At 44.3% G+C, this 23,354-nt stretch overlaps 2 protein-coding genes across 3 annotated transcripts in view; one reads left to right on the top strand and one right to left on the bottom strand.

Moving 5' to 3' along the window:
* sntb2 (syntrophin, beta 2) overlaps positions 1 to 1,006 on the bottom strand; it is a 77,819-nt gene extending 76,813 nt beyond the window's left edge. For both annotated transcript variants that reach the window (XR_015066322.1, XM_085913300.1), the window contains exon 1: positions 1 to 1,006. This exon is cut by the window's left edge and continues 188 nt beyond it. Coding sequence is in view for 1 of the 2 variants with exons in the window: in XM_085913300.1 (XP_085769426.1) it covers positions 1 to 524 (524 nt within the window). In the remaining variant the exon portion in view is untranslated.
* Positions 1,007 to 2,697: 1,691 nt separating this feature from the next.
* The window catches only part of vps4a (vacuolar protein sorting 4 homolog A), an 87,855-nt gene continuing 67,198 nt past the window's right edge, over positions 2,698 to 23,354 (top strand). Inside the window, exons 1-5 of the mRNA XM_085913535.1 lie at positions 2,698 to 2,920; positions 3,986 to 4,097; positions 4,193 to 4,337; positions 4,423 to 4,484; positions 16,143 to 16,262. Of these exons, the coding sequence (XP_085769661.1) occupies positions 2,900 to 2,920; positions 3,986 to 4,097; positions 4,193 to 4,337; positions 4,423 to 4,484; positions 16,143 to 16,262 (460 nt within the window). The 5' untranslated portion in view covers positions 2,698 to 2,899. The remainder of the gene's footprint in view (positions 2,921 to 3,985; positions 4,098 to 4,192; positions 4,338 to 4,422; positions 4,485 to 16,142; positions 16,263 to 23,354) is intronic.

Raw genomic sequence — 23,354 nt, forward strand, 5'->3', positions numbered from 1 at the left:
TTGATACTGATCCCCAGCCCGCCAGACTCCTGTTTCACAACTCGGACTTTTCGTACAGCCTCCGTGCATACGTCCCTACAAACTGGAACTTCGCCTTGCCTCGAGCAAGAACTTGACCCGGGACTCCCATAGCTAGAATCGGGACTTCCAAAGTCGGACTCTGTGCAGTTATTCGAGTACTTCCCAGGGCTGCTTAATCCGTATGTGCCGTCACATGAACCCCGAATAACACCCACGCGACAAGGGCTGCTGCTGTATCCTTTCCGAAATTGTTTGTGGCCCGAAGACTGACTCGGGTCGAGGTGCCCTGACCTGGTTCCCGATTCGTTTCCATTCGATATGCCATTTCTCATCTCATCCGGAGGACCATTGTGATCCCAGTGGTTGGTCCCCTGTCCGCTTACCTCCGTCTCGGCCGTTAAAGTCAGCGTTTCTATGGTGAGTTTGGCGGACACACGAATCCAGCGCTCGCGGAGAAGTAGGTCCAGTTGACCGTTTTTATCAGCTCTGGTCCACACCGCCATGCCAGGACCAATGCGACCACTTTCACATTCAGCTCGTCATGAAGTTGCTATTTTCCTTCTGCGTACAAGACACTACTTCTCCTTCCACTGGGCTTCATCGACACACCCAGTCAAATCCACAGGCTCCCAAAAATAGGGTAGGACAAGTAAAGATACGGACCAGCCAGTCAGGTTATTGTGAAGTTCAGCAACTGAAGCTCGCTATTCGTTCCGCCTTTGAATTCACAGTTAAACAATTTAATATCCACCACAATCCTTCAAAGTAAAGGTTACGTGTGTTCTTTACGACTATCTGATTTTAAAGATTCGTTTAGGGTCTGAAATCTATCCTCACAAGTCAGCAAAGGATCCTTTTAGTGAAAGCTAGCAAATACATAAGTCAACGAATAGATGGATGAATGAATAAATAAATAGATTCTGCAACAATTTGCTTTTATTTAAAAAAACGATGCACCTATTTTCTGTGGACGTCGTTTTGGTTGTGACCAAATTCACAGGCGGTCTTAGACTCTTGATTACGTCACGGTATATAATTGGCTGGAAGGACTTTACAGTGACGTTTAGAATTGTGGTTGGCCTGTTTTGCAGAAATGTTTTTTTTTTTCGCAGTCACCCACTCACATGCCGTCATTTGTGGGAATTGAACTCTTGGTGCCTGCACACAAGTCAGGCGGGTGTACCACTACCCTATCAGCCATCCCCTGGATTGTAGTTCAAACACAGACGATTTTTACGAAAAAAACCCCTCAGAACTGCACTTTTTTAAAGTCGGATTTGTTTGTTTTATTGATGCTATTGACGTTCTCAAAGGGAAATGTAAAACTTGCAGCCACAGGTGGTAGAGTCAATTTGTAATGTGGTTCTTCAATGCGGCGCAAGTGTATGTTACATCAAGGCATTTAATGCAGCCCTGCTCCAACAATCCCCCGTCTTCCAGTTCTTTAGGTTGGAAATTATAACTTAAATAAAACAAAAAATCCCATCAGGGTACTCTTTTTTTTCATATTATTTTATACTTAAATTCACTATATTTTTTTGGTCGTGTACACTGTGTATTGTATGTATTTTGTATTTTATTATGATATATGCAATTCTCACATATGTTTGACACAGATGTTCAATTAAAAAACGTTTTGAGTCGATGGAAGGAGATTGCCCGATTAAAAATTTCACTATACGATGTATTTTTTCAAACATAAATAATGGAACTAACTTGGTCCAATTATTAAAAAAGCCCAGACTGTTCACCCAAAATAAAATTGTCTAGAATTATATCAATTAGAGGTGGCTCGGTGGAGCAGTGGGTAGCACGTCCGCCTCACAGTTAGGAGGGTGCAGGTTCGATTCCACCTCCGGCCCTCCTTGTGTGGAGTTTGCATGTTCTCCCCGCGTCCGCATGGGTTTTCTCCGGGCACTCCGGTTTCCTCCCGCATTCCAAAAACATGCTTGGTATGTGATACAAATTGTCCCTAGGTGTGAGTGCGAGTGCGAATGGTTGTTCGTCTCTGTGTGCCCTGCGATTGGTTGGCAACTAATTCAGGGTGTCCCCCGCCTACTGCCCGATGACGGCTGGGATAGGCTCCGGCACGCCCGCAACCCCCGTGGGGACTAAGCGGTTCAGAAAATGTATGAATATATCAATTAGTTTCAATTAGTATAGTTTGAAAAATCGTGACCCCTCCAAAAGCTCAAGCCCCCGAGCTGATCTGAACATCCGAGAAAATTACTTGCTGTGTCCAAATTCACAGGCTGTGCCCTCCGAAGCACGGCCTTTAGAGGACGCAGTCTGTGAATTTGGTCAGCAATTGTGACGTCTTCGACAATGGCGACCAATAATGACAGTCCGTGAATGGCAAATCTTAATTTACATGTTTACAAGATTATAAACATATTTAGCTTTACTTATGTATTATCACATTATTTTAGGTATTTAAAATAACTTCACGTAGACACAGCGTGATTTGTACTGACTGCGTTGCGATATTCTGTTATCCGCATTCATGAAGTTATTTAGTGAAATGAATAAAATGCTTTAAAGATACGATATTTCTTTATACAAATTAAAAAAAATATGAAGAAGGCTTTCTGGAGGTCAAACTATCGAAATTAGCAATCTTTGCTGTGGACATTCGACTCGACTGCTTTAAGGTCGGAACTGGGAAAATCCGAGTGGGATAAATCCAATTTCCGATCTTCCTCGAATGCAGCAGTAGTCTGTGGATCGAGGGTGGAGTCTTCTGGGCGCTGGAATCGCCAATTTTGTCACGGTATTAGCGATGTTTTCGTGTCCACGTATAGTGTGTATTTCGTCACACATCAACATTCGAAACTACTGAAGAAATAAATCTGGACGGAGAACTTAAGTGTGAGATGAAATGACAACGTCAACATTGCAGGTATATTGTTTTTCACACTGACGTTGTTAGCTCGGTGTTAGCTAAACTAGTTACAGCTGTAGTGCAGCTAATAACTGGCGTCACGGTGATCTGACGTCTTCAATCAACCCCTACATAAGAAAACCGCACATAACTGTCTTCGGTAAATATTTCAGAATGATTAAATGCACGTTGTGTTCTAACCGAGCATATATAAAACACCGCAGTGCACCCGCATTTCTTTGGCCCTTGCTAGCATCGTGTATTGTACAGTTTTTGCAAGAGTATCAGAGCGAGTGATGGGTCCATGAGGCGTCGTGAATCGTTTCGACACATTGCCAAACTGTATTGACAGTGTCGATACTTGATCGCTGACTGTTGACACCCGCTGGACCTTAAAAATACTACAGGAAACCTAGTTGACAGACTCGACTGACACTGATTTGATGACCTAGTATATACATTAATTAATTATATTCTTTCACATATTCATTTAAATTGAAAATATTTGCTATTTTTTAGTTACAGTCCATCAATAATGTGAACATGTATCATAACATGAAAATCTAACTGAACGTGTTGTGAAAGAGGATGCTTGTGCACTGGGATTTGTTTTTTACAATTTTTTTTAATTTAAAACCCTACGGTTTTCCAATGTTTTGAAATTGAGCCTGTTGCGCTTTTCAGACAATTTCTCCCGCCCTTGAAAACACCCACTCACACTGCACAGATGAGGCTCCAGTGCAGTGTAGTGGGTCTTTTGATTGTCCCAGTATCTGACGTGGGGGTGCTCCATAATTCTCGATAACTTCGAGGATGAACCGCAAAAGATCACACATTGTCTTAGCTGATCCATCCCGTCGACAATAAGCTTTCTTTTACAGAGCGCTTCCTTGACAGACTATACTGCAGCTCGTTTGATCACGTGACATTTTTAAAGCGATACGCGCACTGACACGGGGTTTCGCTCTATGAGTTCAACACATGCGCCGACGCATCTGTGTTGCCGGACCCATCACTAATCAGAGCGTATGTACATGTATATGTTTATCTTACAGCTCTTATTTGTCTATGTGTTATTGTCAGAAGGCAATTGATCTTGTGACCAAAGCCACAGAAGAAGACAAGTCTAAGAATTATGAGGAGGCGTTGCGTCTTTACCAACATGCTGTGGAATATTTTCTTCATGCCATTAAATGTGAGTAGTAGTGGTCAACTAACAAACATTACATTCGACTGTCGCATGCCTGCAGTTATTTGTGTACAGTTGCCTGAAATGTGTTGCTCTTGCAGATGAGGCCCACAGTGACAAGGCGAAGGAAAGCATTCGAGCTAAGTGTATGCAGTATTTGGACAGAGCAGAGAAACTCAAGGATTACCTGAAGAATAAAGACAGACAGTGCAAGAAGCCTGTGAAGGAGTCACAGAACAATGAGAAGTAAGCAGTCATTTATTTAGTCAATTTAAGTTCAAGATTCAAACTCTGAAGTTGATGTTTGTGTATTTCGGTGTGTTCTGTGCAGGAGTGACAGTGACAGTGAAGGGGAAAACCCAGAGAGGAAGAAGCTTCAGGAGCAGTTAATGGGTGCGTGAGTCATAGAAGTATAGGATAGAGAGTTAGGGTGTTTTCAGACTTGACCGTTTGGTCCACTGTAAACCGACCAGGGTTCTATTGTAACGCTGGTCCGGACCTTTTGTGTAGGTGTGATTACACGCAAACAAATCCTGCTGCAGATCATAGAAACGGACCAAGACCCACTTTGCTTCCAAATGAACTCTGGTGCGGTTCTCTTCAGGTGTGAATACAAACAGCATAGATCCCAACCAACAGCACAAATATACAGAGTAGGAATGCAGCGCGTCGGACTCGCATGTTTTCCGCCATTTGCGGGCCTGTGTGCTGCCCTGGTCATTGCGGTCCAATGGGAGCACAGATCGTCACAAGCGTGGGTGTGTTTTCAAAATATGCACTTTACTTGCAAAATGTATACTGTAGTTTTCGGACTATAAGTCACGTTTTTTTTCATAGTTTTGGTGGGGGGGGGGTGGAACTTATACTCAGGAGCGACTTTTAAGTGAATTTTTTTCACAAATTTTCCAAATTCAAAAATCTGCGATGTAGTGAAACCGCGATAAACGAACTGCGATGTAGCAAGGAATTACTGTCATTTGAACTGCAAGTGACGTCAGCGGCGCAGTGCGGCGGTTGTTTACATAAAGGACAAAGGATTCAATCACGGGATGACGAAGATGACGAAGGGCTCCACGTTTGAAGGATTTAATGATTTGGAGTGACACAAAGTTTGAAAATATTGTTATATATGTTATAGTTATTTGATATATTTTATTTCATGTAGTAACTTGTATATGTTTTTAGCGTTACACTTCAGTAGCTGTTGGCTTGTTGAACTCTTGTTTTGTTAAATAAAGAGCCGTTTACCAAACCCACGTTTTTCCTGGTACTTTGTTAATGCTACAATATATATACTAGATCTGTGCGGTGTATGCGGGGCGTTTTTGACATAAAGGACGAGGAATTTAATCGATGGATTCAATGATTTGGAGTGACACAGATGGTTTGATAATATTGTTGTTATATGTTTGAGATAAAGGACGAGGAATTTGATCGATGGATTTAATGATTTGGAGTGACACAGATGGTTTGATAATATTGTTGTTATATGATAGTTATTTGATATATACTTTATATATCGTTATATGGGTCTGCGGAATAATTAGAAATGCAACTCACGACGAGTCTGACGTCAGCATATGCGGCGCATACGCGGCATTGTTTACCTAAAGGACGATCAATGGATTTAATCAAATGGGTACACTGATGGTTTGATAAACGTGTTATTTCTGTAATAGTTACTTGAATAACTCTGAATGATACGTCAGGCCCGTTCTCAGCTCCTCGTTTGTGTATATGTCACGCTAGCATACCATATAGTTTAGCCTGTTGCTGCTTCATGTCTGTTCTTGGTTTTGGATTTTGACAAATAGATTTGCCCCAAAAGTGCGACTTATACTCCGGTGCGACTTATATATGTTGGTTTTTTTTTTTTTCATTTGTGCGTTTTATGGCTGGTGCGACTTATACTCCGAGCGACTTTTAGTCCGAAAAATACGGTAGTCTGAATAGGAACCGCACCAAACAAACAAACAAACAAACAAAAAAGTCTGCTTTTGGTCGGGACCAAACAAGCGGACTAAAGGACTTTTCTGGTCTGAATAAACTCTTCATCTCATCTCAGGTCACAAATACGATGTCACAGTAAAACACTGCTTACCAATCCAGTGATGCAATTTTTACATACAGTATGTCATGTCGTCGGCAAGGTAGTGAGACTTAACAAGCCTCTTTGCTGGAAGCCTAATGAGAAGAATGCACAAATATGTTACTTTTTACACCAAAAGACAACATCATTTTTCCGGAGTCTCATCTAACATCTTTGATGGGTGTGTGATTGTGACACAGATAAACAATCATTTAATCAGGATATAAATCGTAACATGAAGTCTGACTGGACAACAGTATTTTTATTGGTAAAATCTGTGAAAGAGACGGGTGAAACAGTTACATTAGAGAGAGGTCAGCCAGTGTCCCAGGACAATGTTCCAAATCACAGAAATAGTGAACATCGCAGCTATGCGTTTTCTACCCGGATTAAGTTTATTTGTTGTATTCACACATTTTCCCCATATAAACTCAGCCCTGATGTCCATAACGTAAGCCCAAAATGCACACTGATTGATGTCTTTGTGGTAGTAGTTATGGCATAGTAAGGGTTGACCAACATGGATTTTTCTATAACCGATACCGATATTTAGAGGTCAGGGTCAACTGATAATCGATGACCTGCCGATATTTTTGCCTGATGGGAAGGGCTGATATCCCCAAGTTTTGTGCTTTATTTGCATGCTAAAATGTCACTCTATTTGTTACAAGTGGGTGCACAACATTTCTGAACTTATCGTTTATTGAACACCCAAATCAATAAAGTATTGAGTCCATTCATCCATTCATCTACCACTTACCGGTACAGAGGCAGCAGATGTTGTACCGATCCGCCCCTCAGATGTGCAGTGTTTGTAAGCATTACTACTCCACCCCACGCGGCATGCACAGACTGTAATTCTCAGAGTCGTGGAAAAATAATGAACAAATTGCCACGGCTCAGTGGTATAGTAATCGAAGGATTGGCTGTTGCCTGAGTCATGTATCGTTTCCTTGGGCAAGACACTTCACCCACCTTTCCTTTAGTGCCACTCACACCAGTGCACGAATGATTGGTCATTGTCAGAAGGGCTTTAGGTGCATACCGGCAGCCACGCTTCCGTCAGCCTGCTCAAGGGGGACCACTTACCGTATTTTTTCGGACGAAAAGTCGCTCCGCTTAGCTTGCTTAGCCATAAAATGCACAATAACGTTAAAAAAACCATAATTAAAGTCGCTCTGGAGTATACGTCGCATTTTGAGGGAAATGTATTCGACAAAATCCAACACCAAGAACAGACTAAACGATAGGTATGCTAACGTGACATAAACACAAACGAAGAGCTGAGAACGGACCTGACGTAACATTCAGTCAGTTATTCTGATAACCATTACATAAATAACACGTTTATAAAACCATCTGTGTAACTCCAATTCATTAAATCCATCGATTGTCCTTTATGTAAACAATGCCGCGTATGCGCCGCATATGGGCCGCGCCGCTGACGTCGGACTTGTAAGTTGCATTTCTAATGATTCCACAGACCCATATAACTATATATATAAAGAATATTTCAAATAACTATCATATTACAATATTATCAAACCATCTGTGTCACTCCAAATCATTAAATCCATCGATCAAATTCCTCGTCCTTTGACAACAACCCCGTGCGTGCGCCCTGACGTCAGCCTCGTCGTTATTCCACAGATCTCGTATATAACTATATTGTAGCGTTAACAAAGTCGACTTCCAGGCGTGTGGCGGCGTGGATTTCCATCCCCGGAGGTGGCATTTCCAGCCACGGAGGTGGAAGAGAGCTCTGTAGAATAGGACCGGGCGTGCGTAAAAGCCATGTCCGAGCCCCATCTACCATTCTCGGACAGCCACCCGGCTGAGCGCCGGCCCGTGACTTCCATCCACGGAGCTGAAAGAGCTCCGTAGAGTAGGACTGGGCGTGTGTAAAAGCCATAATAGTTTTTCAAACCTTCTGTGTCACTCCAAATCATTAAATCCTTCAAACTCTTCGTCCTCCGTGTCACTTATAAACAAAGCCGCTAATGATGCCGGTAGTACGTGGGGCCCTTCGTCATCTTCGTCATCCCGTGCTGAAATCTTTGTCCTTCATGTAAACAACCGCTGCGCTGCTGACGTTACTTGAAATTCAAATTACAGCAATCCCTTGCTGCATCGCGGTTTGCCTTTTTATTTTTTTTATTTTTTTTTTGAAAATTTTTGAAAAAATTCACAAGTCGCTCCTCAGTATAAGTCGCCCACCCAAACTAAGAAATGAACTGTGACTTATAGTTCGAAAATTACGGTACATAGTTAAAGACCAGCAGAGTATGTAATAATGCATCTAATGTGAGCAATTTGAGTATAGACCCCTCAAAAAAAACAAACAAGATATAAAATAGGGCTGGGCAATTTGACCCAAAAATATTCAAATTTTGATGCGATTTCCGATGTGTTTATTTAATATTTTACAATAAAGAAAAAGACGACTGCAGACATAGGAAAACTTGTAAACAAAGTGCAACTTTATGTATGTATGTATGTATGTATGTACCGTATTTTTGTGACTAAAAGTCGCGCCGGAGTACAAGTCGCATCAGCCATAAAATGAATATTATAAAGGAAAAAAACATAAAAGTCGCACCGCAGTTTAAGTCGCATTTTGGAGGAAATTTATTTGACAAAATCCAACACCAAGAACAGACATGAACCAGCAACAACAGGCTAACGACACGGTATGCTAACGTGACATAAACACAAATGAGGAGCTGACAGCGGGCCTGATGTAACATTAACAGTTATTCAAATAACTATAAGATAAATAATACGTATATCAAACCATCTGTGTCACTCCAAATCATTAAATCCATCGATTTTGTTGTGTGCGGCGCGCTGCTGACGTCTGACTCGTTGTCAGTTGCAGTTCAAATTATTCCACAGGCCCGTATAACAAATAATTAACTATATCAAGTATCAATTATATAAACAATAATTTTATGGAACCATCCGTGTCACTCCAAATCTTTAAATTCATCGGAATCTTCGTCTTCTGTCACTTGGAAAAAACACAAACACACACTGTTGGAGCTGGAAGAAACTACGTGCACCGCTGACGTCAGACTAGATATATCAAATAAATGTAACATAAACAACAACTTTAACAAACCATCTGTGACACTCTAAATCATTAAATCCATCGGAATATTCATCTTCTGTGTCAATAAAAAAAAAACAAAATAAAAACCCACAGCTGTTGACGCCGGAACTACGTGCGCTGCTGACGTCAGACTCGATATATCATCCATCTATTTTGTGTATCACTTTGTCCCCACGGGGGTTGCGGGTGTGCTGGAGCCTATCCCAGCCGTCATCGGGCAGTAGGCGGGGCACACCCTGAACTGGTTGCCAGCACACAGAGACGAACAACCATTCGCACTCGCACTAGGGCCAATTTTGTACTGCTCAGTGGCCTATCAAGCATGTTTTTTGGATGTGGGAGGAAACCAGAGTGCCCGGAGAAAACCCACGCGGGCTTGGGGAGAACATGCAAACTCCACACAGGGAGGGCCGGAGGTGGAATCGAACCCGCATCCTCCTAGTGGTGATGCGGACGTGCTACGCCTTTGATGTAATGTCACAAAACTAAAATCATTTGGATAAGTTTATGTAGATGGTGATGATTATTGTATAATCACAATACAGTCCAGCCTTACCAAAAGAATCGCTTTATTGAACCGATGAAAAACATTGAAATTAAATAAGAGCAAACTGCTCTTCTGTTCAACATTACCCTCTTTGTTTAAAAAATGGTCTGAGATAATATAGATTCAAATTTTCTTTGTACAGTCAAACCTCGGTTTTCGACCACGTTCCAGAAGGCGGTTCGAGAAGTGATTAATTCGAATTCTGAATCTATTTTTCCCATTACAAATAATGGAAAAAAATTAAATCCGTTCCAAGACAAAAAAAAACCCGCCTTTTTTAAGCGTAATTTCATTTGCGCATTTTTGTCCGATCGTGTAACTGCAGCGCACTGCCGAACGCGCAACCGTAGCGCGCCGCCGAACGCGCAACTGCACCGCTCTGGTCACATTATTGTGACAGAGTCGTCGCTGAAATTTAGAAAAAAAATTTGAAGTCCTGATATACTTTCCAAAATTTAAGTAGACCTCAGTTCCCAGAGAGCTTTATTTGGTCAGATCGCGCAACCGCAGCGCACCGTGTGCTCATTGTCGCGTTGCTCTAAGAGCATCTTTGTGTTTTAGGATGGCTTTACTGCTCCCACTTGCTTTCTCTGGAGGGATGATTAGGGGTTAATACAATCCTCAAAGTCACGAAATTACAACAACAACGAACGGAGTCAGTCGGCATCCGAGCCGCGCGGTCGGGTTTTCTCGGGTCCTCTCGGCTCATCCCGTGAGGTTCGACCTCCAAATTTTTGTTCGACATCGGAAGCAAAAAAATCTCAAATCTTTCGTTCTAAGTCCAATTTGTTCGAGAACTGGGACGTTCGAAAACCGAGGTTTGACTGTATTTGAATGCTGTATTAGAAAACTGTCAATTTGGTTAAGGGCATGTTCACACTATATTCCTTTTTACATGAAAACCTTCGAGAAGCAACTGTGTGGCAAAAAAAGGAACTAACTGCTGTGAATATGTTTCGTAGCACTTAAATCAGGGATGCCTAATACGTCGATCGCAATCTATTGGTCGATCGCAATCTATTGGTCGATCGCAACCTACTATCGCAAAGGAAGTGTGGGTCGATCACATGACTTTAAAAAGTAGGGGATCCATCGCCACTATGACATTTGTCTTTTGATTGACATACAAGGTAGCTAAAGTTCATTGAGGGAACAATGAATGCCAACATGTACTGTGGAATACTGAAGCAGAGCATGATCCCCTTCCTCTGTAAACTGGGCCCAGAGCAGTAGTCCAACATAATAATGACCCCAAACACACCTCCAAGACGACCACTACCTTCCTAAAGAAGATGAGGGTGATGGACTGCCCAAGCATGTCCCCAGACACTAAACCCTATTGAACATCTTTGTGGCATCCTCAAAAGGAAGGTGGAGGATGCCACCAACATCCACCAGCTCCGTGATGTCATCATGAAAGAGTGGAAGAGGATTCCAGCGGTGACCTGTGACGCTCTGGTGAACTCCATGCCTTAAAGGGTTACGGCGGTGCTGGAAAATAATGGTGGCCACACAAAATATTGACATTTAGGTCCAATTTAGACATTTTCACTTGGGATGTACTCACTTTTGCTGCCAGCATTTTACACATTCATTGTTGTATTTTGAGTTACCGTAATTTTTGGACTATAAGTTGCGGATTTTTTATTAGTTTGGGTGAGCGACTTGTACTGAGGAGCGACTTATATGTGAATTTTCAAAATAAAAAAAACAAACTGGAAACCGCAATAAACGAACCGCGATGAAGCAAGGGATTGCTATAATTTGAATTTCAAGTGACGTCAGTGGCGTGGCGGTTGTTTACATAAAGGACAAAGATCTGATCACGGGATGACGAAGATGACGAAGGGCCCCATGTACAACCGGCATCATTAGCGGCTTTGTTTGTAAGTGACACGGAGGACGAAGACTTTCAAGTCAAGTCAAGTTTATTTGTATAGCCATAAATCACAAGCAGTCTCAAAGGGCTTCACATAGACAATCAATTGACAATTATTCTCAAAGCATCCCCTGATCCTGAGCTCCCAAAAGGGCAAGGAAAAACTCAAAAACCCCTACCTGAGGAAAAATGAGAAACCTTGAGAAGGGACCACAGATGGAAGGATCCCCCTTTCAGGATCACCAGGCTGCAATGGATGCAAAGAGGGCACATAAAATACATAATATGGAAATCAAAAAGTGGAGCTCTCTTTCACCTCTGTGGATGGCAGTCGGTGGCCGGCACTCGGCCGAGTGGCTGTCCGGGGACGGTTGTTGGGGCTCGGACATGGCTTTTACGCACGCCCGGTCCTACTCTACGTAGCTCTCTTTCACCTCCGTGGCTGGAAGTGCCACCTCCCGGGATGGAAGTCAACGCCGCCACACGCCTGGAAATTGGCTCCGGTGCTTGGGGCCGTGTGGCAGTGAATTATTTATGTTATAGTTGTTTGATCTATTTTATTTCGTGTAGCAACTTATATATGTTTTTATCGTTACAGTTCAGTAGTTGTTGGCTCGTTGAACTCTTGTTTTGTGAAATAAAGAGCCGTTTACCAAACCCACGTCTTTCCTTGTATTTTGTTAATGCTACAATATACTTGTATACTAGATCTGTGGCATAATGACGAGGCTGACGTCAGGGCGGTGTTATTGACATAGGATGAGGAATTTGATCGATGGATTTAATGATTTGAAGTGACACAGATGGTTTGATAATATTATTGCTTATATGACAGTTATTTGACATATAATTTATATATCGTTATATGAGCCTGTGGAATATTTTGAAATGTAAGCGTCGTCGGGCGGCGCGCATGAGGCCGGCATTGTTGGCTTAAAAGACGATCAATGGATTTAATGAATTGGAGTGACACAGATGCTTTTATAAACGTGTTATTCATGTAATAGTTATTTGAATAACTCTGAATCTTACGTCAGGCCCGTTCTCAGCTCCTTGTTTGTGTATATGTCACGTTAGCATACCATATCATTTAGCCTGTTGTTGCTGGTTAATGTCTGTTCTTGGTGTTGGATTTTGACAAATACATTTGCCCCAAAAGTGCGACTTATACTCCGGAGCGACTTATAAATGTGTTTTTTTTTCACTTTATTGTGCATTTTATGGCTGGTGCGACTTATACTCCGGAGCGACTTATAGCCTTTCCGCGAGTCGTCACCTTATCGTGGTGGAGGGGTTTGTGTGCCCCTATGATTCTAGGAGCCATGTTGTCTGGGGCTTCATGCCCCTGATAGGGTCACCCATGGCAAAAGGGTCCTAGGTGAGGGGCCAGAGAAAGCACGGCTCACCAAAGCCCCTTATGATGAGAAATAAAAAAGGGTTGAGTTTTCCCTCGCCCGGACGCGGGTCACCTGGGCTCCTCTCTGGAGCCAGGACTGGAGGTGGGGCTTGAAGGCGAGCGCCTGGTGGCTGGGCCTTCGCCCATGGGGTCCGGGCCGGGCATAGCCCGAAAAGAAAACGTGGGTCCCCCTTCCCATGGGCTCACCACCTGTAGGAGGGGCCAAAGGGGTCGGGTGCAAAGTGAGCTGGGCGGCGGCCAAAGGCGGGGACCTTGGCGGTCCGATCCCCGGCTGCAGAGGCTGGCTCTAGGGACATGGAATGTCACCTCTCTGGCTGGAAAGGAGCCCGAGCTAGTGTGTGAGGCAGAAAAGTTCCGACTAGACATAGTCGGACTTGCCTCCACACATAGTTTGGGCTCTGGTACAAGCCCTCTCGAGAGGGGCTGGACTCTCTTCCACTCTGGAGTTGCCCACGGTGAGAGGCGTCGAGCAGGTGTTGGCATACTTATTGCCCCCTGGCTGGGCGCCTGCACATTGGGGTTCACCCCGGTGAGCGAGAGGGTAGCCTCCCTCCGCCTTCGGGTGGGGGGTCGGGTCCTGACTGTTGTTTGTGTCTATGCACCGAAAGGCAGCTCAGAGTACCCACCCTTTTTGGAGTCCCTGGAGGAAGTGCTGGAGAGCGCTCCTTCTAGGGACTCCATCGTTCTACTGGGTGACTTCAATGCTCACGTGGCAATGACAGTGAGACCTGGAAGGGCGTGATTGGGAGGAACGGCCCCCCCGATCTGAACCCGAGCGGTGTTCTATTGTTGGACTCCCTTGTCGACACGGATTTTCTACAATAAACACCATATTCAAGCATAAGGGTGTCCATGTGTGCACTTGGCACCAGGACACCCTAGGCCGCAGTTCGTTGATCGACTTTGTAGTCTTGTCATCGGATTTGTGGCCGCATGTTTTGGACACTCGTGTGAAGATAGGGGCGGAGCTGTCAACTGATCACCAACTGGTGGTGGGTTGGCTCCGATAGTGGGGGAAGATGCCGGTCAGACCTGGCAGACCCAAACGCTCTGTGAGGGTCTGCTTGGAACGTCTGGCAGAATCCCCTGTCAGGAAGAGCTTCAACTCCCACCTCCGGCAGAGCTTTTCCCACGTCCCGGGGGAGGCGGGGGACATTGAGTCAGAGTGGACCATGTTCCGCGCCTCCATTGTTGAGGCAGCCGACCGGCGTTGTGGCCGTAAGGTTGTTGGTGCCTGTCGTGGCGGCAATCCCCGAACCCGCTGGTGGACACCGGCGGTAAGAAATGCCGTCAAGCTGAAGGAGTCAACAGTCAACACTGTTTACAGTGGAGATGGTGTGCTGCTGACCTCGACTCGGGACGTTGTGAGTCGGTGGGGGGAATACTTCGAAGAGCTCCTCAATTCCACCGACACGCCTTCCATTGTGGAAGCAGGGCCTGAAGACTCTGAGGCGCACTCTCCAATCTCGGAGGTCGAAGTCACTGAGGTAGTTAAAAACTCCTCGGTGGCAGGGCCCCGGGGGTGGATGAGATCTGAGTTCTTAAAGGCTCTGGATGTTGTGGGGCTGTCATGGCTGACACGCCTCTACAGCATTGCCTCTACGGTGCCTCTGCATTGGAAGACTGGGGTGGTGGGTTCCCCTCTTTAAGAAGGGGGACCGGAGGGTGTGTTCCAATTACAGGGGAATCACACTCCTCAGCCTCCCTGGTAAGGTCTATTCAGGGGTGCTGGAGAGGAGGATCCGTCGGGAGGTCGAGCCTCGGATTCAGGAGGAGCAGTGTGGCTTTTGTCCTGGCCGTGGAACAGTGGACCAGCTCTACACCCTCGGCAGGATCCTCGAGGGTGCATGGGAGTTCGCCCAACCAGTCCACATGTATTTTGTGGACTTGGAGAAGGCGTTCGTCAATGTCCCTGAGGAGGTTCTGTGGAGTGTACTTCGGGAGTACAGGGTGTCGAGCCAACAGATAAGGGCGGTTCGGTTGCTGTTGGCTTCTTCAGGCCGTAATCTCCAGCTCTCACTGGAGTGGTTCGCAGTCGAGTGTGAAACAGTCGGGATGAGGGTCAGCACCTCCAAATCCGAGTCCATGGTCCTCAGTCGGAAAAGGGTGGTATGCCCTCTCCGGATCGGGGATGAGATCCTGCCCCAAGTGGAGGAGTTCAAGTATCTTGGGGTCTTGTTCACGAGTGAGGGCAGGATGGAGCGCGAGATCGACAGCCGGATTGGTGCAGCGTCGGCAGTAATGCGGACTCTGTACCGGTCTGTCGTGGTGAAGAGAGAGCTGAGCCAAATGGCAAAGCTCTCGATTTACCGGTCGATCTACGCAACTACCCTCACCTATGGTCACGAGCTATGGGTCGTGACCGAAAGAACGAGATCCAGGATACAAGCGGCCGAAATGAGTTTTCTTCCGCAGGATGTCCGGGCTCTCCCTTAGAGATAGGGTGAGAAGCTCGGTCATCCGGGAGAGACGAGGAGTAGAGCCGCTGCTCCTCCTCGTTGAGAGGAGCCAGATGAGGTGGCTCGGGCATCTCATCAGGATGCCTCCTGGACGCCTCCCTGGGGAGGTGTTCCGGGCATGTCCCACCAGTAGGAGACCCCGGGGACGACCCAGGACGTGCTAGAAAGACTATGCCTCTTGGCTGGCCTGGGAACGCCTTGGGATCCCCCGGGATGAGCTGGATGAAGTGGCTGAAGGAAGTCTGGGAGTCCCTCCTAAAGCTGCTGCCCCCGCGACCCGACCCCGGATAAGCAGAAGAAGATGGATGGATGGACTTATAGTCCGAAAAATACAGTACTTCGAAGTAACAATACATTTACTTTGGTATCCAAGCTCGACAGTGACTACTTAAGATTGTCTAAAAGTTTCATTTCTTCAGTGTTGTCCCATGACAAGATATAATTAAAACATTGCAGAAATGAGAAGGGTGTACTCACTTTTGTGAGATACTGTATGTATATCAAAGCCTGCAAGTTAATCAAGCATTAACTCTGATGTCATTGTCCAGGTGCAATAGTTATGGAGAAGCCCAATGTGAGGTGGACGGATGTTGCTGGGCTCGAGGGAGCCAAGGAAGCTTTAAAAGAGGCTGTCATCCTTCCAATCAAATTCCCTCACCTCTTTACAGGTACGCCACCTCGAGTGGAAAAATTATCCTTTTGACCAAGACCTTCAAAATAGGGCAGAAATGTGTAGCACCCGGAGACATAAAAGAAAAAAAAGTCCATTGCATCCATAATCTAAAATGAAGTTATTATTTTTTTTTAATCTTCAATATTTACCCCATTTTTGCACATTTTCGCACACTTGTCCTACCAAAAGGATTCATCCAATTGATTTGAAAATACCGAAAGAACGGTAAAAAATATTGAACCAGTGCACTATAAAGAATATCTAACTTAGAAATGGCATGGTGCCATTCTGACAAATGACATGTTCCGAAAGTCGGTGTGAAATGTTGGCACCCTAGTGTTTTCTTTCAATGTTTGCCCTTTGAAAACTCTTTAGTATGAGAAAATGTCCAGATACTGCATAAGGGTTAATGTAACATTCAGCCTTTCCCATAAAATTCCAGGGGATATATATATTTTTATTCTATCACAAATTAGTACCAGTTTGGACAGACCAAGCTGACAGAAAAAAAAAGTTTGGTAGCAGTTTTAGCATTGACAGCAGAAAGTGTCATCTTGCAGCATGGCTATTAATGGAACACAACTGTCTGTGTAAACAGAAGAGACAAAACAACTGTGGTGTGCTGTTTAATGTTAGCTGGTAACGTGCAGACAATTATTAATTAAATCCATCTCCCGGTTCTTTTTTAAAATCTTCTTTTTTTTTTTTTTTATCTTTTTGGTGCCCTGATTAAGTAGTTTCAATACAGTTTTGTTTTGATTAACATATTTTTCTAAACTTGCTAGTAGGGGGCTCCCCGACGTCCCACGTTTCATTGCAAAGTACTGTCCTTTTCTGTTCTGTACTGTACTTGATGTAGACCAATATCAACCATTTGGGTGGAGCCCACCAGCTTGCACTGCTGGACACACGAGCAGGGGAGGGGAACCTTCGTCACAAGCAGGTCGCACGGCCACGCCTTGGGAGGCTGTGCAGTGTGCAGCAAGGAGGAGACGTGTTGCGTCACATTCCTCACAATATAAACAGTGTTTGCTTCACTGTAAAATCGGGAGATTAGCGACAGAAATGACAGATTGGGGGCAGGGGGAAGATAGGGTTGAAAATCGTGAGTGTCTGGCCCAAATCGGGAAAGTTGGCAAGTATGAAAGATGTGAAAATAAACATGACAAAAGAACTTTATTAATTCAAAATATTAGGAAATTCTCAATCAGAAAATAACGTTTTAAACATTTAACATTAGCACACAAACATTGTTTAACACTATTTAGCATACAAACAATGATAACTACCGTATTTTTCGGACTAAAAGTCGCTCCGGAATATAGGTCGCATTAGCCATAAAATGCACAATAACGTGAAAAAAAACATATAAGTCGCTCCGGAGTATAGGTCGCAATTTGGGGGAAATTTATTCAACAAAATCCAACACAGAGAACAGACATGAACGAGCAGCAACAGGCTAAACGATAGGTATGCTAACGTGACATAAACACAAACAAAGAGCTGAGAATGGGCCTGACGTAACATTCAGAGTTATTCTAATAACTAATACATAAATAACACGTTTATAAAACCATCTGTGTCACTCCAATTCATTAAATCCATAGATCGTCTTTTATGTAAACAATGCCGCATATGCGCCGCGCCGCTGACGTCAGGCTCGTAAGTTGCATTTCTAATTATTCCACAGACCCATATAACGATATATAAAGTATATTTCAAATAACTATCATATTACAACAATATTATCAAACCATCTGTGTCACTCCAAATCCTTAAATCCATCGATCAAATTCCTCGTCCTTTGTCAACAAAGCCGCGCGTGCGCCCTGATGTCAGCCTCGTCATTATTCCACAGATCTAGTATATAATTTTATTGTAGCGTTAACAAAGTCGACTTCCAGGCGTGCGGCAGCGTGCATTTCCAGCCACAGACGTGGAAGAGAGCTCCATAGAATAGGACCGGGAGTGCGTAAAAGCCATGTCCGAGCCCCATCCACCGCCCCCGGACAGCCAACCGGCCGAGCGCCGGCCCCTGACTTCCATCCACGGAGGTGAAAGAGAGCTCCGTTGAGTCGGACCGGGCGTGCGTAAAAGCCATAGTAGTTTTTCAAACTTTCTGTGTCACTCCAAATCATCAAATCCTTCAAACTCTTCGTGATGGCGGTAGTACGTGGTGCCCTTCGTCATCTTTGTCATCCCGTGATCGAATTTTTGTCCTTTATGTAATGCGCTGCTGACCTCACTTGAAATTCAAATTACAGCAATCCCTTGCTACATCGCGGTTCGTTTATCGCGGTTTCCCTTTCTTTCTTTTTTTTTTTCTTTTGAAAATTTGTGAAAAACATTCACATATTAGTCGCTCCTCAGTATGTCGTCCCCCCACCCAAACTAAGAAAAAAAACGTGACTTGGATGTGAATGGATGTTATTTTATTCAAAGAGATTAATACCTGCATTAATATGATTATGTAAGCATACTGCATGTCAACATATGTACATACAATGTACAGTAGTACCTCTATTTATGAACTTAATTGGTTCCACAGTCAGGTTTGTAAATAGAAAGGTTTGTTAGTAGAAGCAATGTTTCCCATAGGAATCAATAATGCATGCAGGACTATCCGAAAAGTCACACTTCTTGCCCTATTTTTCCATGTAAAATATACACTCACAAAAAAACTACAGTTTTATTTCTGCTTTCTCAAACCTTTATAACTTCCTTCCTAACTTAGGGAGGTTCTAATTGAACCTCCCTAAGAACCTCCCCTCTCTTAAAAATCAATTAAGAGACCAGCGGAGCTCCCGATCCAAATCGCAGACACCGCCGGCCGGACGTTTCTGGGGAAGGGTGGGTTCTGCGGGACGTGGCCAATGGGGATGGGGGGGTTGAACGTTAAGTGGGGATGATGCCATCGCTCCCTTCTACAACTGCTGAAAATGCCCCTGAGAAGACACAAAAAAAGTCAGGCTAAGAAATTATTGTGTGCTTCCACGTACTTCTTGCAATGTGCTCACATACTCGTGTTAGATTATGTCCCAGATCTTTATCTTTATGTTACAGTTCTTTCTTTAATGTTTGCTATGCTAAAAGTAATCACCAGGAGGCTGCCTTCTCAGTTTAACTATGTAATGTACGCCAGAAATATCAATAATATAATATAATATACAGCAGCGGAGCCTTCTATGCGAGATTGCAGAAGAAGGTCCAACCCCCACCTCCAAGGTTCCTATTCTTATACTCTTGGCCGCCCTTCTACAAGGGGGCGACTCTTTCTAACCTGTGTGATAATGCAGTCTTAACTGAGATCAACTCCTACATATGTGAAGGAGAGAAGGAAAAGCCATCAAAAGCAAGAGAAAAGACACAGCAAGATAAGGTATAGCTCAAGCTACCTCGCTAATCACATATGCCAAAGAGTCCTATAGAGGATATGCACGTGACGTCACAGACCGGCTGACGGTTTGTTTGGGTGGCAAAAAGCGGCGGACGCTAATAGGGCCAAGGCTGAATTGAGCTTTAGAGATACGTGTACTGGGGCATTTTGTTAGCATTTCATCGGTGGCAGATCGTGGCAGAGTTGTTACGGTGCAACTTTGACCAGGGTAAAGAGTTGTTGTGCCATAGGATGTGCCTATCGCTTCCAAAAAGATGATACCAAGAAGCTGTACCGATTCCCTGTGGACCAGACCAGAAAGGATAGCTGGGTGGCGGCACTTCGTAGGGCGGAACATGGCCGCAACAGCTCCAAGCTTTATAAGCCGTGGATGTGAATGAATCCATTCTTATGTCTGCTCAGATCACTTTGTGGGAAGTACGTAATTTTGTTATATTGACGTTAACATTCATCTGTGAGGTCTACTGGATGTAGTGCTATAAGGTACACATCCACCATCAGAGGACGCTGGCCTCATAACATTTGAAATGTATTTGTTTTATTTATTTTAATATATGTGATGTTTGTTTTTTTTACCCTGTGAGCCAAGAGCCTGTAATAAAGTTTATTATTATTGCTCGGATATTCCCTTTTTCTTGCTGCTACTCAGCCATGACCTTAGGATTGCGTAATTACACAGCTTCATTACAGTATGTTTGTCCAATTGCTAGTTTCTAATAATTAGATTGTTCACATATCTACAATTATAATATTACATTATTGTTAGGGTTTATAAACTATCTTGATCGTATAATTATGTTGGGATGTAGACTAGAATGATGAACTTTGTTTGAACCTTTTACCTTCCCGTGACTCTGAAAAGTTTAACCATTCAGTTGTTGAAGCTTTCCAGGTGGTGTGGAGGCGTCCTTGTTTTGCTCCACTAGGATTTATGTCCACGGCCTCGTGGAGCGATAAACTGGGACCCTCCCAAGTGGTTAATCATTTGCTGAGGTGACCACCACACATGTCAAATGTCACCCCCACCTTGGCTGACTCTCACCCCCACCCTTCTTCTCTCAATAAATACTCTCTTGCATGACTTCAACGGCAGACTTTGTTCGGACATTGCTGTATCTACAGTAACGAACAAATGCTCCACTTGCAAGTGTTCAAAGGGCATATTGTCTCCCGTGTGGTTCTTGCAAAATAAGTTAGAGTCGGAACATCTCTAACAATTATGTACTGCCATGGCTGCCATCTTCTCCGATTCGCTCCACTGGCTGTGACTCAACAGAATAGACATAACCAGCAGTCAGCCAGCGATATCGAACTCTTGTAGGCTCTGAGGTCTTCCTTGGTATATGGACTTGAACAATCTATCAAATAGTTGTAAATGTATGGATATGTTACTGGCGGAAAAGTTGCCTTATCAGAGGACCAAACGCTTGCTGTGCTGGTGGCGGATCAACACGAATGTTATATTTTTTCAATTTTTCAATGTATCTCTAGCGGCTTTCATGGTCCAACTGGTCGAAATAATCACTCACGACACCCACCCAGGCCGCCATCTCACAAGTCTAGTGGCAGCGGACGACGCTTTTTGCCACCCAAACAATAATGACCGCCCTGATCTGTGACGTCAGTGCATATCCTCCATTGTAACACTTGTCATTCCTTTGGGGGACAATTCAGAATTGAATTCAGTTGTGAGACTATCACTCTACGACGAAGCCACGTGAAAAAGTCATTAGATAGTCAGGAACCATCCATCCATTTTCTGAACTGCTTTGTCCCCACGGGGGTCGCGGGCGCGTTGGAGCCTATCCCAGCCGTCAACGGGCAGTAGGCGGGGGACACCCTGAACTGGTTGCCAACCAATCGCAGGGCACACAGAGACGAACAACCATTCGCACTCGCACTCACACCTCAATCGGCTTATCAAGCATGTTTTTGGGATGTGGGAGGAAACCGGAGTGCCCGGAGAAAACCCACGCGGACGCGGGGAGAACATGCAAACTCCACACAGGGAGGAATCGAACCCACACCCTCCTAACTGTGAGGTGGACGTGCTACCCACTGCGCCACCGAGCCGCCCTTAGTCAGGAACCACCATTGGCTAAAACGATAGATGGCCTGGAATCAACTTGAAAAAAAGGGGTACGTATTCTCAAAGGTTGACTTATTCTAATAGGGCTGATGTGGGAATGGGTACCCCTGTAACTTTGCTTGTAGAGGGGGACACCGATTAAAATTTGCTACTTGGTGAAAATACCCCCCAAAAGACAGAAAAAGTAAAGCGATGCTGCCATGAATGTAGGTGTTAATGAGTCAAGGTACCACTGTATATGCACTCACTGTATATGAATGATAAGTTTCACTTGATTATTGGTGAATATTTTTGTCTATTTATACCTCCTATTGTGACTTAAATGGCCCTTATTTTTCCATAATAAGACATCACATTGATTGATTGATTGATTGATTGATTGATTGATTGATTGATTGATTGATATATCTTTATTACAAACATACTTAATACATAAAACATAGGAAAAAATATAAATAAAACAATTAACACTTTAAATTGCCACATCTAAGTCCATGAAACAAACAAATAAAAAAAAAAAAAAAAATGGAAAAAAAGAATTGACTAATGCTCAAAAAGACGTAGGAGGAAGCATAGCTTTTTAAATTCCTACCCCTTTCTCACTTAATCCATTAAACTAATAATTCAACATCTAAATCAATAGAACGAAACACACGTAGAAACATTTTCAGACTGATTTTCAATTTGGCTTATGTGGAATCATTTTGGCTATTTATCTTTTTTCTCATACATGTTAAGAAACCAGTTTTTATACACTTTTTGTGAACAGTTTTATGTTTGCCCTATTTTTTGCTAATTTTTGAGACAATTCCACAATTTCACCCCATAGACAGTTATACACATACCTTTCATAGTTGTTCTGACTTTTATCCATCCATCTTCTTCCGCTTATCCGAGGTATGGTCTCGGGGGCAGCAGCTTTAGGAGGGACTCCCAGACTTCCCTCTCTACGGCAGCGGCTCTACTCTGAGTCTCTCCCGGATGACCGAGCTTCTCACCCTATCTATAAGGGAGAGCCCAGACACCCTGCTGAGGAAACTCATTTCGGCCGCTTGTATCCTGGATCTCGTTCTTTCGGTCACGACCCATAGCTCGTGACCATAGGTGAGGGCAGGAGCGTAGATCGACCGGTAAATCGAGAGCTTTGCCATTTGGCTCAGCTCTCTCTTCACCACGACGGACCGGTACAGAGTCCGCATTACTGCCGACGCTGCACCGATCCGCCTGTCGATCTCGCGCTCCATCTTGCCCTCACTCATGAACAAGACCCCAAAATACCTGGGGCAGGATCTCATCCCCGATCCGGAGAGGGCATTCCACCCTTTTCCGACCGAGGACCATGGACTCTGATTTGGAGGTGCTGACCCTCATCCCGACCGCTTCACACTCGGCTGCGAACCACTCCAGTGAGAGCTGAAGATCACGGCCTGAAGAACAGCACCACGTCATCTGCAAAAAGCAGAAACGCGATGCTGAGGTACCCAAACCGGACGCCCTCAACGCCTCGGCTGCGCCTAGAAATTCTGTCCATAAAGATTATGAACAGAATCTGTGACAAAAGGCAGTCTTGGCGGAGTCCAACCCTCACTGGGAACGAATCC

Source organism: Syngnathus leptorhynchus, chromosome 6 (genome assembly GCF_054491065.1).
Source record: "Syngnathus leptorhynchus isolate UIUO chromosome 6, UIUO_Slep, whole genome shotgun sequence".
Classification (NCBI taxonomy): Eukaryota; Metazoa; Chordata; class Actinopteri; order Syngnathiformes; family Syngnathidae; genus Syngnathus; species Syngnathus leptorhynchus.